General features: G+C 52.7%; 1 protein-coding gene and 1 long non-coding RNA gene across 10 annotated transcripts in view; one reads left to right on the forward strand and one right to left on the reverse strand.

Moving 5' to 3' along the window:
- PRKAG2 (protein kinase AMP-activated non-catalytic subunit gamma 2) overlaps nucleotides 1-18,857 on the reverse strand; it is a 158,582-nt gene that overhangs the window by 42,442 nt on the left and 97,283 nt on the right. For 5 of the 7 annotated variants that reach the window (XM_037516035.2, XM_054692773.1, XM_054692776.1 and 2 more), the window contains one exon: nucleotides 17,609-17,820. In XM_037516035.2, the coding sequence (XP_037371932.2) occupies nucleotides 17,609-17,820 (212 nt within the window). Of the gene's footprint in view, nucleotides 1-17,608; nucleotides 17,821-18,857 lie in introns of those variants that run through there. The other 2 variants (XM_037516044.2, XM_054692777.1) reach the window with 2 other exon arrangements.
- Nucleotides 1,154-9,778, forward strand: LOC119249045 (uncharacterized). 3 transcript variants are annotated; one of them, XR_008550907.1, is made up of 3 exons: nucleotides 1,154-1,421; nucleotides 1,711-1,914; nucleotides 9,639-9,778. It is a non-coding gene; the product is annotated as an uncharacterized LOC119249045 (long non-coding RNA). The 3 variants fall into 3 exon arrangements; XR_005126055.2 differs by lacking the exon at nucleotides 9,639-9,778 and adding an exon at nucleotides 4,627-4,682; XR_005126051.2 differs by lacking the exon at nucleotides 9,639-9,778 and adding an exon at nucleotides 2,641-3,016.

Consider the following 18,857-nt stretch of genomic DNA (forward strand, 5'->3'; position numbering starts at 1 on the left):
GTCTCAGCCCTGTGAAGCTATGGGCAGCCCCTGCGGCCTAAGTTCGATCCCCGGCCAGGGAGCTGACCCAGTGGCGCAGCAGACCTCCCCTGTCTCCCCGCTGCTCCCCTCAGCAGTGCATTTCAGTGGATCTGCCTGTTCTGCTCCCCACTCTGTCTCTGGTGAGTCCTCTCACCCCCCGCACCTCTGGCCTGCACCCCAGCTTTTGTATGCATAATAAAAGTCAATCTTAAAAAAATATAGTGACAAAGTAGTTTAAGTCAAAACAAACGAACCGCAGGGATGTGCAAGCGCGAGGAGCGCGGAGCAGCCGGCCTCCCGCAGCCGCGGGCCGAAGGAAGCCGGAGACGGGGCGCCGGGGCCGGGGCCGGAGGGAAGGGCTGCCCGGACCTGAGCGGGGACGCAGAGAGAGCGAACCGGAAGCCAAAGGATGAACTCGAGGCCGGCAGGGAGGCGTGACCGCCAACCACCTCAGGATCTTATGGTCTGTGGCGAGCGGCCATGACTGGACTCAGGGGGGCCCGGAACCGGCCGGAACCTTGACGGGGCCTCAGGGGCGCCGCACCCGACGAGCAAGGCCGGCGCAGCGGGGGCGGAGGGGGACTTGCTGCGGGGGACTCATCGATGAGCGGACGAGACCAGGCCGGGGAAGGCCGTGTGATCCGCCAGTGACCCGGCGGCCCCACGACGCCTGCGGCCGCGGGGCGAGGGGAGGGGCGCCCCGCGGGGAGGGGCGCCTCACGGGCCCTCCAGCTAGCGACGAGCTCCCCAAGGTCTGGGCGGGCGCCGTTTCACGGTGCAACCTCCGTGTTGACGTGCGCATTGATTTAACTTGCAGCCCAGGGCTCTGTATCTTCTCCTCACACCCAGCGCGGGGCGAGTCGCAGGCCCGATCCCGCGCGGGAGCCCCTCGGGGCCAGGCTGGCGCCTCAGGCCACCCGGCCCGGCCCTCGCCCCTTCCGGGAGCGGACAGAGGCGTCGCCCTCGCACGTCCGGGAAGCACTGGCCTCGGCTGCGGAGCATGCGCCGTGCGCGCCCTGGTCCCGCCAAAACCCGCCCTTCCCCTGCGGGGTGACCGCAGAGCCCGCTGCATGCTGGGTAACGTGGGGCGCTTCCGCGTGGCCGTGGTGACGCGGGGCCTTCCCGTCTGACCCCTGCCCCCCCCATGTCCACATCATTTTCTCCTAGATTCGCTGTGTGGCCCGCGGAGAGCTCCGTGCTTTCTACGAGGCCTGGCGGACACCCAGGGGCGGGCGCCTCTTTCGCTTTGTCGGCCATTTTGATGACTTACCGGAAGGTGCTGGTGCTGGCCGGAAGGCTACACAATTATTTTCATTGACTTAAAAGGCTACTTATTAGAAATTCCATGAAATTATAGGTTTGGATGTTCTAGAGCTACGCTTTCCTGATATGAAAAAAAGGTAGCTATTAAACTATTCATCCCCATCTGGCTTAAAACCACCTTCGAACGCACCATAGCAGTACTTAGAGCGCACTTTGGAGAGATGGTCTAGGAGAAGGAGGGTGATGCCGAGAGCCAGCACCCAGGGCTTGATAAGTTTAATTGTTAAGTTCTAGGGATTTTTACATTAGTAATCATGTCATCTAGTGCCTCTTAACCTTAGTTCTCTGCTTTGCAGTTCCCTGTCCTGTATACCTCCACCTATACCTCTGTGTTTAATGTATGACAAGTACATCTTTGTAATACAGGACACAATTTGATGCTCCACATTATATATGTTACACCTCACCAGCGCCGGAGGAAGAGACTTGGAGTGAAGAGACTTCCTCTTACTGAGGCAACATGCGAAGGCAACAGGATGAAAGAGAAGAGACATGTCGTCTAACAAGCAGTGATCCTCCCAACTGCGGTGCAGCCACATCGATTTTAATTGACGCATGAGACACCAAGTGGTAAGAAATGCAAATCTAAACCAGGGTTCTTAAGATAGTAAACTGTGATCCATTCCTGGGTCAAGAAAGCAGTTTAATGGGTCAGGACTAGCTGAGTTTAAAATGAAATATAATAGCAACATCAGTCTGCATTGCAGCATGTTGAGGGTAATTACTGTTTCGGGAAACCTGTTTTAATTATGTCTACAGGTATGTGAGTAGGGGGCCAAGATTTTTCTCTTCTTGTTTGTGTTGTGATAATAAACAGAGATGGCACCCACCTCCTGACACCTCTCAGTTAACAAACTGACCTTGGTTCTGTGGTGTTAGTTACAGGAAATGTGGTCTGTCTCTGAATATGATCAAGTCACAGCAGAGAAAATAGTGTCTGTAAGGATGTTAGGTTCTTGGAGACTTCTCTGAAGAGATGAGAGGCTATATTAATAATCGGGATTTTGCCTCTTGGATGTCCTATCACCCATTGGGTGACATGTGTCACCCACTGGAAGATCCCCCTAAGTTAGAGACCCATATTTTGCAAATGACCAATGCATGATATTACAAAACCATGCAAGATAGATCAGTGGGTTTCATGGAATAGACTTTTAAACAGACCATAAAAAATTAATATGATTTCTGATCTCATACTGCAATTAGCCTTTAAGAAAGTACTTCTTGTCAAGAATGCAGTTTTCTAAAGAGACTATTAAAATATGCCTCCCTTTTTCAAATTCATGTTGGTGTGAGGCTGGAATTTCTTCATGTACTTCAGCCCAAACAACATATGGCGAAGGCATGAATGCAGCAGCTGGGCGAAGCCTACCGTCTCTAGACCCAGACGTTAAATGATCTGTCCTAATGGAAGGCGTTGCTAGTCTTCTCACCAACTTTTTGGAATAAAAATGTTTGATAATATATAATGACTTTATAATTGACATTTTAAGAAACAATACTGCAAAAATTTGCAATTTGAATTTCTAAGATGGTCAGTGTCACTGGGCTGAAACTACATAAATACAAGTCCTTTGGGTTCCTTAATGATTATGAGCATATCGGGGTCCCAACACTTGCAAGTTTGAGAACTGCTGAGCCCTATGAAAGCAGAAGCTGAAGCTCAGGCACATTTCACGTACTAATAAAAGTGAATGGAAACAACCTTTCCTCCTTCTCTCTGGATTCAAAGCCCTGAGGTTATGTTAGGTAGACATTTCTTTCTATTTTGTATTGAGAAACTCACCTTCATTATTAAAATAGAAAATCGTAACCAGAATAGCAGAGCCCAGCACAGCCACAGCCCACATTTATATCACCTTTCATAACCAAGAAGTGTCGCTTCCTTCATCCCAGCCGTATCACTCATCATTGTTTCAACATTGGAAAACAGAGGACATTAGGTTTTTTTCCCTAAATGATTTCCCACCTGTATGTTTTTCAGTCCAAGGCATTTTAAGCCACTTCAGTGTTGGCTAATGTGGCTTGAATCACCTTCAGTGTGAAAACAGGATAAAAATTGTCCTGAGTGCTGGTAATTAACAGAACACACACATTTCACTCACCCCCAGCCACCGCTACACCAGCCCTGCACAACCTCAGCCCCTGGGGCACCTGGTCGTGGCCGGGAAGAAGCCACAGGTGGAGCGACAGGAGTGGCTGGAAATTCTTTCCTAAATCTTATGTGTTACTTTTATACACTATGGAATGAATCAATTTAACTTTATCTTTTCAGATACTTACATTCTTATAAATATTATTGCAAATGTCATTACATGCCGCATATTACACACAAATACCTATAATATACACAAATATTTTCATATATTTGAATTACTGTGACATGAAATCTGTCAGATTTCTATTCCTAATAAAGAGAGTGAACCCTATTTAATTTGATAAGTGTCCTCATCTATACTTTTACCTGTTTAAAAACTGTTACTGTTAATATTGGTCAGCTATTTTCAACCCTGTTGTTTTTAAAGTAGGAAGATTTTCTTCGTGTCCCTCTGTCTGGGAGCTCGTGCCCTTCATTTACGGGCTATGACCTCCAGGCCGACCCCTTGTCCTCCCTGCCCTTCTTCTCGGGTCCCTGGGCATGTACAGGTGGGACCTCCTGGCTCAATGCTTCACTGTCTTCCTTCTCTCTCCTCTCTCTCTCTCTCTCCCTCTTTTCCTCCCTCCAGTCCCTGATTTTTTCCATCTTTGCCTCTCGGGCCTCCTTCCCGGGGCATGTGCTTGCCTCTGTCCTCTGTCTCCCAGCGCAGTGGCACGTGCGTGCACCCGTGTGCTGTGCGTTTTCCCTGCCTTAGCAGGCGGGATCTTGTGATGCCTTTTTTTTTTTTTAAAGCATCCTGCTCTGGCTTCCTGACCACAGCACCTTTTACTCCCTTTATTGTTTCCTCTGAATTCCTTTTTAGTTTGCTTTAGTCTCGTCTTTCATAGGAGAAAGTTTCCTCAGAAGCCTGCCTTCCTTTGGCCTCATATTTACGAGGGGCGCCCCAAGGAGCTGCGTTGGGAGGGCTGCGTGATGCCGGGGTGCACAGACCAGTGGGCTCCCCCAGGTGAAATAAGAGGGGCAAGTCCCAAGCATCAGCGTCCACAGGAGAAATCCTTCATTCTTCTGCTTGGGTGGGTGGGCACGGGACGGCCCAGGGCCAACATTTGGGAGTCAAGTAGGGGTGCACGGATGCGGGGGTCCACTGGTCTGTAATCAGGCTTTTACTTCATTGCTGTTTGCAGAACCCATGGTGCCTCGTGCAAGGATCCAGAAAGCAAATCTGTCTGGTGGTGAAGGAGAGGCGCTGGGCTTTCTGTTTATTAATCTCCAGACAGACGCCTGGTTTAGATGGAATGGTGTCTTCAAGCCCAAGCCCCAAGCCTTCATTTCAGTTGAAAGTAAATTTTTTAAGAAGTATAATCATTAAAAATAGAAGCATTCATCAAAAGAAGCCTTTAAATGCAGCACTGAGGTCTTTATGGGGGTGAAAGGAAGCCCATAAAGAAGCCGACAGGGCACTCCGTGTGCAGCGGGGCCCACAGACACTTCCAGAAGCTATGGGCTCTTTTATGTAAAGCCCTTGTCTGCACCCTTTTATGGCCGAGGCCCCACAAACGGTGACTTGGTTTCACATTCTGCTTTTTATAACCCTTCTAAAAAGAATGCGACTGGAAAATTCAGTTTTGATTACCATTGTTTTCCTGGAAGGGCCCTACATAGAGTTTAAAGGTTTTTTTTAAACAACCACAAGGATTTTTTTAAAAAAGGCTCGTTGCCCCCAGCAACTATCCCAGCTTCTCCTCCTCCCCTCAGGTTCCAGCTCCCCTGGCAGGTGCCCTGGGGCACCTGGGGCTCCCTGCCTTTGGGCCCAGGTGCTCCCACAGCCAGGGGGTTCGCCTGGGGCGACCTGAGGCCTCTGGGGCAGAGACTGCCTGCAGGCATGTAGCCCCTTAGGCCTGCGAAGCTAAGCAATGACCTGGAGCTGTGCAGGATGCCAGGTGTGTGTCCTGCGAGAAAGCCTGGGTCTCCTCATTCTCCCCTCCCCAGCTTTTATTGCCCTCAGTCTGGTACCTGGCAGGGTGCTGGTGAAGTGAGACAAAGCTCTTGGGGGAAAATCCTAGGAAAAAATCCTAATTGAGCTAAGTCCGCGCTTTCCCTTCGCTGCGTCCCACACACCAAACAGCTAATGGGAGGTTACTGCTGTGATTCATTTTTCCATTCTGGAAAGGAATAAACCATATTGACACTCCAGCCCAGTCCCAGTATAATTAAATATGGGCATTGAGCCCATATACCAGTATTTAGGGATTCCCCTGAGTCAATCTTTCATGAACCGCTGTAATAAAACATGAAAGGTGGATTCCAGTCCAGGCGGGAGGACAGACCTTAAGGCTGGAAGCTCCTTTCATTCTCCACGAGCCAAGCCTGGGCCGCCAGGACCCACGTGTCCTCTGGGCGCTGGCGTGCTCTCCACTCAGGCTCTCGACGGAGTCCAACAGCCAGTGTGTGAGTCCATTGGATCATTGTGGTCTTTTTTTTGTGATCCAAATAGCCATCTGACCTGTCAGGCGGCTTTGGCCATGACCCGGGCTGTGCCAGCTGCAGGTGTCACAGCGCAAACTCTGTCCCACCTGACCTTATACAAGCGAGACTCTTATGAGTGACATTCTAACAACTAAAGGATGTCAGTGGAGGACAGAGTTCTGGGGATATTTTACAGACTCATTTTATTTATTTATGCACACAAGAACTGGGGTGTAGGCCAGAGATGCAGGGGATGAGAGGATTCACCAGTGACAGAGTGGGGGGCAGAACAGGTGGATCCACTGAAATCCACTGCTGAGGGGAGCAGCGGGGAGACAGGAGAGGTCTGCTGCGCCCTGTGGGTTACTTCCCTGGCCAGGGATCCAACTCAGGCCACAGTGGCTGGCGGTAGCTTGATAGCGCTGAGACTTAACCCCTGCACCACCAGGGAGGCCCCAGGATCTTTCATTTTAGAGGAATGCTGCTAGTTTATTTTTATTGTTTCAAATTGATCTCAGTTTTATTGATTTTCCAGTTATTTGCATAACGATATAATCATTTGGGATGTAACGTCACCCATTCACAGGCCCCAGGCTTCCCTCACATTCTGCCAAAGCATCGGGGTGGAAGCCCTATCCTCGCCCCTTCCCCCATCCCTGCTTGAAACCAGTTTATTTTCCACAGAGTCTAAGGATTGTTTTTGCTGTGCTTTGCCAGTTTTCTTTCTTTGGTGATTTATATCCTGCGGATGAGCAGGGCCCTGCGGCATTAGCTTTCACTCCCTCACTTCTTTCACTCAGCACCATCACCCCCAGTTCCATTGGTTTTGTCACAAAGGCAAAATTTTAATCTTTTTTAGCAGCCGAGCTGCATTCCATTGCGTGTATATCCCACGATTTCCTTATCCAGTTATCTGTCGGCGGCAGTTGGGCTGGTCCACGCTTTGGGACTGTGAATAACGCTGCTGAGTCTGCACGGGTTCATAAACCTTTTCGTATTAGTGGTTCTGCTGCGGTAAATTCCTAGCAGAGCCCTGCTGGGCCATAGGTACTTCCGCTTGTTTTTTTTTTTTAAAGATTTATTTATTTATTTATATAAGAACCGGGGTACAGGCCAGACGCGCAGGAGGGGGAGAGGATTTACCAGAGACAGAGCGGGGAACAGAACAGGCAGACTGACGAAATACACTGCTGAGGGGAGCAGTGGGCGTGGCAGGAGAGGTCTGCTGTGCCATGTGGGACCCTCGCTGGCAGTCGGGGATCGAACCGGCACTGCAGAGACTGTGGGGCAGCTTTGCAGCCCAGCGCTCAACCACTGCACCACCGGGGAGCCCCCTCCCCCCGCTTGTATTTTTTGAGGAACTTCATGCTGTGCTTCCTCCACCACGAGGTTCCTGGCCTCACAGCCTCATCAGCACTTGCTCTGGCCTCCGACGGGCCCGTCACACAAGGATGAGGTGGTGTCTGGGGTGGTTCTGACACGTGGTTCTCTGATGATAAGTGATGTCGGGCGTTTTCCCACGGGTTGTTGGCATCTGTACATCTTCTTTGGAGAAATGTCTATTTTGGTTTCTTACCTATTTTTTAGTTGTTTTTTTTTTTTTTTTCTCTCCCATTGCTGTTGTTGAGTTGTATGAATCTATTACATGTTTTGGAAATTAGCACTTTGTTGGGCACGTGATGTGCGAATATCTTGTCCCAGTTGCCTGGCTGTCCTTTAGTTTCACGGGGGGCTTCATTGGCTGAACAGAAACTTTAGCTGGTGCAGTCCCGCTTGTTTGCTTTTGTCCATCTCCCTTGAACCCCCACCTACAATGCTGAGGCTGAGGTCCAGGAACGTGAGTCTGTGGCTTCCAGTTTCAGGTCTTCTATCCAAGTCCGTAATCCATTCTGAATTGATTTTGTGTGTGGAGTGAAGTAATGATATTGTTTCATTTTGTTGCATGCAGCTGTCCAAATTTCCCAGCACCATTTGTTGAAGACACTTGAGAAATGCTATTTTTTAAAGGCGATAATCAAGGACTTCTCCAGATGTATCTGATCTTAAAATTTCAATGCAAAGGGAGTCAATGGGATTGCTTCATCAGACCAAGCCAGGATAATTGAATAGATGCCCCAATTTCTGAATGAACATATTATAAGCAATGGGCTTTTAATTTGCCTTTGATATAGTGTGTGATGGGAAAACCACAACCAGAGATGTAGAAATCATATTAGAATTTCCTCTGTGCAGTTCCTCAGAGAGCTTTTTATTGAATCACCCACTTCAATTTCCCCTTTTCTGCATAAAATAGACCTCTTCTTCTTGAGTCGAGATGGGCAGATGTCTTTCTAACTCGGGACTCAAAGCAATGATGCTTTGGGGCTCTGCACTAAGCCCCTAAAGTGGTGGGGTACATGTCACAACACCCCTCTTGAAACAGGTTTGTTGCACTGGCAGCACTGCTGAGGTGGGCAGTCACGCATTAGCAGGTGTGCACTGTGCTCAGGGAGGAGCCAGGGCGGGGCTTGTTCTAGACTTTCCACCCTCCTGACAGCTAATTTCCACGGAGTCATTAAGGCGACTCTTAACACTGGGGCCCGTCTCACCCGCGCCCTGGCACTGGTCCGAGTCAGGGCTTCTCTAAGTGCTGTGTTTTAGGGGACGATTCTGCTTCTGAGCGGGAGGAATGTCCATCTAAATGCAAATCAAGACAAGCCATCAAGAGCGCCTGAGCAAGTACAGTAATTTTTCCACCAGCTAATGTCCAGCCCCCACCCCCACACCCTGCATTTTCATACAGCCAGTAAAGAAGTTTCCCCGTTAGAAAGAAGCTACGTTTTCTCTCCTGTGCCAGCAGGTGGGCAGTAAAGGTTTTCAGAGTCGATTACTTTGACTTAGTACCTGGTCGAGAAGACGGAGAAAGAACATTTTCCTGACCTCTGCTTCTCCACTCCAGACTCACATACTCTGGCCCCTGAAGACTCTAGTTGATGTCCCCAAGCATTACAGAAAGTGTACCCCAAGTAGAGCCTAGCTTTCACCCCAGATCGACTTCCTTTCACTGCCAGGAGCTGGCTCATTGTCAGGCGCTGCCCCAGCAGGGCACCATCTGGGCACCCCCAGGCCCAGTCTACTGCATCTCACACACTCAGCTCTCCTCAAGATCTCAAGCCAGCCCCAGCCCCCCTTTCTCTCTCACAGGGCCATGGCAGCACTTCCTGGCCTGGCCCACTTTCCTCACCTTGTCCCATCAACTCTGTGCCCTTAAAATGCAAGTCGGAACTTCCCTCCTCTGACCCCATGACAGGTGGGCGGGGGTGGGGGGCTGATGACCTCTGCCTGTGCTGTCACAGCCGCTCTGCGTCTGCCCCTCTCTCCAGGCGAAGAAGGCGAAGAAGACCCATTGGCCCCAGACCCATATCACCCCCAATTCCCTCCATCCAGTCCTAAAGCAGGCTGGACCATTTTATAACCTCCGAGGGCGAGAACACTAATCCTCCAATCCTAACTCTAAGACTCCTGGCCATCTGCCAGCCTCACAGCCCCATATTCCTGGGTCTCCGTGGGGTACAGTGGGGGGCTGATCTCACGCAATCCTCAGGGCAGCTAAGTTCCATGCTGGACGCCTGCAGTTTGGGGACCGAGTCTAGAGTCGCTGCTTTGCAGAGGTCCTGCTGGATGGCGGTGAAGGCCGCCTGGGCACAGATTAAGAAGAGTGGTGATTTTTTTTTTTTTTTTTCCCAAAAAGGGGCCAGATAGAAAATATTTCCCTGAGACAAGAGTTGGTGATGATGTGGAGAGAAAGGTGGGGATGTAGGCGGGTCCAGCCCCCATAGAAGACTGTGGACATTTCTCAAAATATTGAAAATGGATCTACCATGTGGCCCAGCAGCTGCACTCCTTGGTGTCCACCCCAGTGACACAGAAGCACTGATTCGAGGTGATGCCTGCACTCAACGTTCACTGCAGCACCATTCACGGTAGCTGAGTTATGGCGACAGTCGAACTGATCCCAGGAGGGGGCTGAGGAGATGGGGTCTGTACGCACAACGGGATACGGCCCGGCCCCCCGGCAACGGTGGAACCTCGTGTGACGACACGCGTGAAACAGGAGGGGACGATGTTACGTGACACACACTGAGAAGCAGAAAGACATTTCATTCACATGTGGAGCAGGAAAAACAACAACAAAGGAACAGACACAACCAGGCCCAAACCCTGGAAATTTGAGTGTAGAATTGAGGCCCCCAGAGGGGTGCTGGGAGAGAGGACTGGGGGGGGGACCCGATGGGCTGTGGTGGAGGATTATGGGGGCATGGGTGTGTTGACATCCATCTGAGGACGTGTGAACCTGTACCTCTGAATCATCTACAGTGGCGCAAACTGTTTCTTCAATAAACAGTTTAAAAAATAAAAATCAGTGATTCAATAAAAAAAGAAAACATCTCCGGTTTGTAGGCTGTGCACAGTGTGTTGCAATGGCCGCCTGTGGGTGCCGCGGAGGCACCGGAGACAGTGCAGTGAGCATGGCTGTGTGTTCAGGAAAGCTGCAGACACGGACCAAGGGCCGGGCTCGGCCACCTGATGAGTGAGCCACGGGAGCAGCGGGAGCAGCGGCCTGCACAGGGGTGGACGGGCTAGGAAGCACGGCCTTCTCGAGGGGCAGTGGGCCTCGCCCTGAGGGTGGGCCCTGGGGCAGCTGCCTTGGCTCGACTCTTGACTTGAGTGTGGGCTCGCTGTGGGGTCTGTGGGGCATTTATACCACGCAGCTTGCTGGGCAGGTAACACTCTCTGCCTGTCTGGGCGGGTGGGGTGGGGGGGCTGGAATGCCTCCCAGCCTCACGCTCACGCCCCCCTTTAAGAGTAATGCCCTTCAAATCCCCTCCTGCCGCACCCCTCGCACCTACCCTCACGCCAGCCCCGATGAAGTGCTGCATTCTCCTCCCGACTGTGTCATCTCACACCCACTCAGCAGCCCTGGCCTGCGCCCCAGCTCGCTGGGGGTCAAGACAGCGACTTCACCAGAGACACGTGTCAAGTGGACGCCAGGTAGGGACCTAGGGGACATCCTTCCCCAGCAGCCCCAAGAGGGAGATCATCTGTTGGCACCCTGCCTTCCGGCAGCAGGGCTATCTGTGGGTCCCCCTGACCCCAATGTTGCAGTCACTGCCTCCCCAGGGGAAGGCGGGGCTGCTCTCCAACGTGGAGAAGTTCAAGGGGATCCTGCGCTATGGCAGAGTGGGGCAGAGTCCTTCTTGAGAGGGGTTGGCTCCATCAACCAAGACAGCAAACACCCCGCTTCCGGAAATGCTTGTTTCTTACCACAGCGGCGCCAAGGTGGGGCTGGGACCGGTGCAGGCGAACCCCACCTGGGACCCCAGGCCAAGAGGCAGGGGAGGGGGGCTCCTCCACGCTTCGGCTCCAGGGCCCTGATCCTGCCGGACCTGCCTCAGGGCAGGGGTTGCTCAGGGCCTAGCGGGGCCGGCCAATGAGGCCTTGGGAACCCATGTGGATGAGCAATTTCAACCTCGTGGGTCCCTGGGGAGGTGACAGAGGCAGAATATTTATCAAATTGAAAAAACAGCTTAAGGTAAAAAGATCTCACATCCTTGGCATTCAGCTACCTGGGAAACAGGATAAACCTGCTCCCCAAAGGCCCAGGCCCCTGCCCTTCATGGCCAAGCTGTCAGCCACATGGGTCTCTGCTGTGGGCTCCGCCTTCTTCCTGCCCACTGGGGCTTGACTCCCCGGGCCAGAACAGGAAGGATGCCAATCATGATACTTTTTTTGACAGATGGAGACAAATTGTCACTGCCTGTCTATTCACACAGCCAGCGCGTGTCCGCACCCGGCTCTCGTGATCGTCACGAATCCCTTCTCTCGCTCTAACTCCCACTCCTTGACCCTATGTCAATTTCCCCCCCAACTATTTTTAAAATATCTAATCTGTTCTGAGTAACAGACAATGGCTGTGGGCTTGCCATTTCTGGGCAGACAGTTTGAACATGAAGACCTTATTAGGCTACAACTTGGTATTTAAAATGGTAACGGGAATATAAAAACAAGATAATGCACAGAAAACCTCTACCCCTTCATGTCACGCAATTTGAAATATTTTTAGATTTCCATAGAGCTTTTCTATTCTTACCAAAAGGGTAATTATTTCGACGAGCGATCTTGAACGGCGGGTGAGTGAGCTCCTTCCAAATGTACATATTAGGAAAAGGGAGGCCGGAGCCTGAAGGGATGGCAGGTCTGGTTTTCAAAACAAACCCAAAGCTCCTGAGCTCATCACCCACGGGTTGGCTCACTGAATGATGTTCCCTCCCGATGTGCATGGGGAAACGAGGGTTGATTATCTATTGATAGGTAACAAATCACCCCAAAACTCAGCGGGTTGAGTCGATAAATAGCAATTTATCTGTTATGGACTGAACTGTAGTCTCCCCAAGTTCATGTGTTGAGGCCTCAGGGGAAACCCAACTTGCCAACACTTCGACCTTAGACTTCTGGCTTCAGAACTGTGAGAAATAAATTGCTGTTGTTTAAGCCGCCCTGCCCTTGGTGTTCTGTGATGACAGCCCGACCAGACCATACTTTCTGCCTTCTGGTTTCTGCGGGTCAGCTCAGGTGGGCGGTCTCCTGTGTGTCTCCGTCAGGTGTTAGCAGGGTTGCAGCCTCATCCAACAGCTTACCTGGGGTCGGATGTCTGCTCCATGGCGGCTCAGTCCCATGGCTGGGAAGAGGTTGGGGGGCGGTCTTGGTTCCTCCCTCCCTGGGTCTAATGAAACCTTTTTATTTCTGCCCCGATCAACCATCATCCTCAACCCTTTTCTCCAGTCTAGTTACATAGTAAGTATATCACAAGAAGGAATATGACAGCTCTTATTTCTACCGGTCACGATTTTGGTATTTTAAATAAAAGAAAAAAAAACCCACACAGAGTAAGCCAGTGTCTTAGAGGCACCGGCATACGGCTCAGACACTCAGACTCTTCCAGGAATGGAGGATGTGCCGCCACTGCTGGGCATCTGTGGACTGACCACACTTGACCACTTCGCTGAAGAAGGCTGCCTTGTCCCTGGTCAGTCCCCTCCCCAAAAGGCCACCATCTAGCCACTGGCAGATGTGCGGGTATAAAGGCCCCACCACGTGCCCGACTTGGTGGGTCACTGCAGCTTCTCCCTCTGCCTGTCCTGCCTCCCCCCGCCCCCCAAGATAGCTGATGTTAGGTCCACCTCTGATAGACACCGCACACACTCAACTCTGTCTTAGAGCTGCTCTCACGGAACACAGGCCACAACGGCCAGCAGGACGGCGGCTGCCAGAGAGCACCCATCTCAACCAGACGCCCGGAAGGCAGAGAAGCGGCCCTCCAGGCTAGCATGTTGTGTGCCTGCCTGCGGCCCAGCCGCTGAAATCAAATGATAAGATACGCAGAAGGCGAGACCCCCCACATCCCTTTTCTGCACCATCCCCCCTGGCCCTGACAGCATTGCTTCCTCCTCACTCTGTTGGCCAAGCAAGTCCAAAGGCCAACCCAGATTCAAGGATGAAGAAACGGACTCTACCTTGGCCAGGGGCGCTGGAGGGCTAGTGCTAAGCCTAGACCTCGAGAGGCCTTGCCTCCGCCGCCGCCGGCAATCTGGGCACCCTGTCGCGGCCGTGTGGACAAGTCCGTGTGCCCACCGGGGAAGGGGAGGCTGCCGGGAGCAGAGATGGGTCCTCCCAGCTCAGGCGCTCTGGCTCAGCCCCAGCTGACCTGGCAGGGGGCCCCAATGTGAGGAAGCACAATCAGACTGGAAGGGCGTGTGCCCCTGCTGTGGCCTCCACAACTGGTTATTGTTTTAAGTTGGGGAGGTTTGTTACTGCACGGACAGTCCCTCATCCCGCCAGATGCGGCGGTTAGCCGGGCGAGAGAGGAAGAGAACGGGGCCGGGCAGTGGATGCCCAGTGCTTGTCACTGGCTCCGGGACTCTGAGCCGTTGCAGAGGCCGCCGTGGCCCAGACAGGCAACCTCCTAGGGGACGGTGCTTGCGTGGCCACAGCATCCCAGCTGCAGGCACGTTCTCTCATCCTGGGGTGTGGCACACCCGAGGGCCGCTCTCTAGAAGAATACAAAAGCCGCCTCCTCCCCGCTGGCCAGCTGGCCCCCCAGCCACCCGGTCATCAGGCGGGGGTTAGACCTCGTTTCCCTCCCTCACACCCTGCGGGTTTCTTGGTGATCACTTCGAGGATGACCAAGCAGCAGACCCTGCTTCTAGGGCGCCCGACCCAAGATACAGGCCAGGAGGGAGATTTCTGGAAGAAAAAGAGGGAAAGGGTGGGAGTGACTGTGGCGGGAAGGGACTTGGAAAAACACCCGCCATGCTGATGCCTCGGCGTCGCAAGACGGTTCTGTCAGGGGTCAAGACAAACACTTCCATGGCCAGCTCATGCCTCCTAAGGGGACACCCCTTTCCTTGACGAGACTAGAACGGAGGCTTCCTTCTCCCTTCCGTGTTGCGCTCTCCCTCCCCATAACTCTACCCCCCAAGCGTCGGGTCCACTCCCGCTTACGAAGAAACTGTCAGCGCCACTCCGCCCGCGGCAGCCCCTCACCTGCATTTCAAAGTCAGGATTTTTAAGAGTTTTCCACACTGGAGATTCCACTTCTGTACCTCCCACTCGTTCAGCAGACACGGCCTGGCTTCTGCTGTCCGCCGCGCACAGAAGCTCTCCTGCCATGGTCGTCGGGGGCCTCAGTCCCTGCATTTCACCGTCAGCGGCCGCCTTTGCTGCTGCGGGCCGCTCCCTTCTAGTGCTTGAAACACAGCAAAACGTGTTCCTTTGACAGCTGAGGCGCTGCTCTGCTGGTTTTCTGCCCACCCTCCAGGCAGCTCCGCGTCCTCCTTCTCTGGCTGTCCCTAAGCGTCTGCATTGTTCCGGCTCGCTCCTCAGCGGTCCCTCATCAGCGTACGTTATTTTACCTATAACTATGACAAGGTATGTTCTGATGATGTCCAAATCACCATTTCTAGCTCCAGACTCACGTGTTCGATGGCCCTTTGGGCACCCCCACTCGGATGCCGCCCCTCCCACCACGTGGAAGCCCCGCAGCACCCGTGAACCTGCATCACCCCAAGCCAGCCACCCCTCTTCCTCCTCAGACCCTCCCAACAAAGGCAGGCACCGCAACCCACTTTCCCAAGTCGAAACCTCCGGAGTCAGTCTCGATTCTTCTCCTTCCCTCTCAACTCATCACCACCACATCCCTAACCCCTGTCCATTCTGCTCCTGAACAACGTTTCACTTCCTTAAAAAGCCGTGCTCTTCTTTCCACCTGCGGCGGCTGCCATCTCCGAGCTCCTGTTCTACACTAGCCCAACCTAATTTCCACTCCCAGCCAGAGGGGTCCCTGCAACGCTGCTCATGGCTCTTCCCTGCTGAAAACATGGCCCCTCCCGGGCCTGGCGCTTCCGCTCGCCATGGCTGGACGGGGCATTTCCTCCCATAGCAACCGAGCAAATTCTTCTGAACACAATCGAGAGTATTTACCTGCCTCTACCCCCTAAAGAGACAGAAGCTCCTTCCTTTGTTCAGTCGCAACTATTTGTGGGTCCCCTCCCCCTCACCATGCCTAACCTGCTGTTGATCCAGCCCTGCACAGAACATTCTGCACGACTCACACATGTCCTCCCATCACAAGGCTCCATTCCCTCTACTTAGTGGTTGCCTAGTAAGGATCTGCTGAGCAAATAAATAATCAAAGGAGCCCGTTACTAAAGACTAATTATCCCGGGCCCCTTCCGATTCTAGAATACAACGCATGGAACAAATCTTATAAAAATGATCTTGATGGTCATTGTTCACAGAAAGAGCCTTTATATTCCAAGAGGCAGCAGAAATCAGATCTAAATACTTGCGGGCTGACATGTCTTCAGGCAACTCACACTCACGAAGAGTATTCTGGAAGCCACATGAATCAAATCAGCCAAGATCTTAAGGAACTTTGCACACAAAATACACTCAGCATCATCCGCTTATAAAGAAACACACTTTAAAGAACTGGAAACGCCCACCAGTCCCAAGGCCATGGCAGCCGAGAGCAGAAGAGAGGACAAAGGTGCAGGCTATGAGCAGCCTGGCAGAAGCCTCAGGCCTCAGGGAGGAAGTCTGCAGAGGGGGGAAGGGCCTGCTTCATGCCAGGGAGGGGGGGAGGGGAGGGGACACTCTCTCCACTCTTGAAACAGATCTTATCAAAGCCTAAGGTGGGGGCCTGGATGAGCACCCTGATTTTCTGAGGGTCAAACTACATACACATTGTAGCCCTGGTGGGCTCCTGTAGAACATGATAAGGTACATGTAACAGAGCACTCCCAGGACACAACCACGGCAATGAGTACAGGCTCACTGCCACCATTTCAGAACTTTTTTATCTTCCCAAATTGAAATTTCGTCCCATTAATCACAAGCCCTGGCCCAGCCCTCAGCACCCACCCTTCTTGCTCTGTCTCTATGAATCTGCCAGCTCCAGGGACCTCATGAAGAGGAATCAAACCATACCTGTCCGTCTGCGACAGGCTTATTTCACTGAGCTTCATGTCTTCAGCCCACCATAGCGTAGCAGGTGCTGGGATTTCCTTCCTTTATAAGGCTGAGGAATATTCCAGCGCATGCACAGACCGCATCTGGTTTACCCATTCGTGACATCTGGCTTGGTGATGGAAGCTGTGGGCGTCACACAGCCATGCGTGTTTGTCTGTGGAGCCGCAGGCCCTGACCAGGGCACGTGGCCGGGTCTGTCACTGAGTGTGGGACACAGCTGAGGACACTTCCCCTCTGGGCCCAGGACCACCTTAGAAAGTCTGGAGGGACTTGTCAGTCTTGACCACGGGCCTCGTGGTCACGCAGAGTATAAGGAGCGACAACATCCAATCACGGGGTGCAATCACGGGTGAGAAACTTTATCTAAACTCTCTGAGCCTTGCTTTTGCAGACACAGCGGAGCCTCGAGGCTTATCAACTAACCTTGAGCTGAACTCCATGGCTGGCTGAAGCTGAAGGCAGAAATAGGGGGGATGGCTTCCCAGGGCCCACCAACAGAAATTCAAAACCCCAGTTATCAGATTAAAAAAAGCCTCTTCCTGTTTCTGTGCATGAACTGCCCCAAGCCCAGGCAACCGGGTTCCAACCACACCCACCTTTCTTTGCTCTTAGCCCACCCTTAGCCAACAAAACCGAACATCTTTGTTCTCGAAACGGGTCCCCCAGACCTCTATAGCCTGTAAGTTTATCTCCTACTTCTTTACCATCAATTATCAATAAAGCCTCTTCCGCTTCTTAAAAGCACTGGTGTCACACTCTGGCCTGCGCACGCGGGCAGAGAGCCCGGGGCGTGGTCACGAGACCACACCACCTCATGCTTCAAGAATACTCCCCGAGGCAAGTGACAGCCGTCTTTAAGTATCCCAATCAGGATAAATTCAAACTAAGCTTATCGTAAAAAGGGAGCAGAACCCTTTTTCTCTTTCAGATGTGGCCACTTTCTATTTGATTTCATTTGCTGGCTGTGCCACCATTTTTTCTTCTCAGTCGGTGATTTATAATAAAATATATGAAAAATGCCCGGTGTACACAGCCTGAGCGCCAGCTGTATAGGGCAGGCTGAGCCAATGCAGGACGATAGCCAGTCCTGCCCCACCCCCCCAGCCCACAGTGGGAGGAGCCCAGACTCACTGTTTGGGGGGCTGCATAGTGCGCGGGGGATGCTGACGGAGGCCTAGTCGGACTCTGGAAGGCGGACAGGCAGAACCTCTGGCCTGTGTCTGGAGGGGAAGAGGAGGCGTAGATGCGATTTTCCAGCCGCTCTGGCTCGTGCTTGTAGGATTCAAGAGGAAACGTGTGCTGTTTGACCACTTGGGTGGGTGTCGATGGGGAGGAAGAGAGGCCTGTGGGGGAATGAACAGGACAGTGTTAGGGTTAGGAGTCTGGCCCAGATGGAGGGAGGAGAGAAAGGTTCTTCTGTGCCCAAGGGCCAAAGTTCTCAAGTGGCAAAAGCCTGAATGATTAAATTTTGAGGGTTGGGGACAAGCTATTATAAACCTGCTTCTACATCCCTGAGTCAGCTGTGTCCAGAAATCCCCTTGTCACCCCACGTGTGTGGCCAGCAGTTCCCCGTGCAGTGAGGGGCACAGCCTGGGAGCTGTCTGGGCAGAGGGTTGTCAGCCACGCACAGGCTGGATGTCAAATGAGGCTTGACCTTCCCCCCCGAGCACATGAGGTTTCCATTATCCAGCATGTCAGCTGGAGTTGGACGCAGCAAAGTCCATTGTGTCCAGCGAGGCACGCGCCGGGTCACAGAAGAGGGATCCCCACGTCCACAAGCCCCAGACGGTGCCCCAAGTGAGTGACACTATTAACGCTGTGAGCTGTAGCCTTGCCCATTCAGTGGGAGGTGAAGGCCCAGGAGACTTCAGGAAGGGCTGCGGCTGGCAAAGGGAAGAGTTAGCCGGACTGATCTGCCAGGAGTAAGACATTGTCCACCTCAAGGGCGTCTGTGCCTCCGGGGGCCAGTCTCAGGCAGGTGGTCATCACCCACAGCTGACAATGCCACAGGATGGCCTATGGGTTAAATGGTGTCCCCCAAAGAGACATGTAGAAGTCCTGAGTCCCTCCCCCTGAAGTCCCTGTGGATGTGACCTAGTTAGGACACAGGGTCTGCAAATGTTGGTAAGCAACTGGGGGGCTTACGAGTCAGCAAGGAGCCATCAGCCTCGGAGGCATGCCCTGCTGGCGCCCCGCCCCCCACTCCAGGCCTGAGCCAAGAGGAGCAGCTTTGTGATTTTCCAGCCCTCCTCAGGGCGGCTCTGGGAGACGGACGCGGCGGGGCTGCCAATACCCACTTGTTTTCCAAGAGGAGCAAAATCTGGATTTGGCCTGAGACCTGCTGCTTTACAGGTGCTGAACACAGTTCATATTTTAAGTT

The sequence above is a fragment of the Talpa occidentalis genome, unplaced genomic scaffold (genome assembly GCF_014898055.3).
Source record: "Talpa occidentalis isolate TD23 unplaced genomic scaffold, MPIMG_talOcc4v2.1, whole genome shotgun sequence".
Taxonomy (NCBI): domain Eukaryota; kingdom Metazoa; phylum Chordata; class Mammalia; order Eulipotyphla; family Talpidae; genus Talpa; species Talpa occidentalis.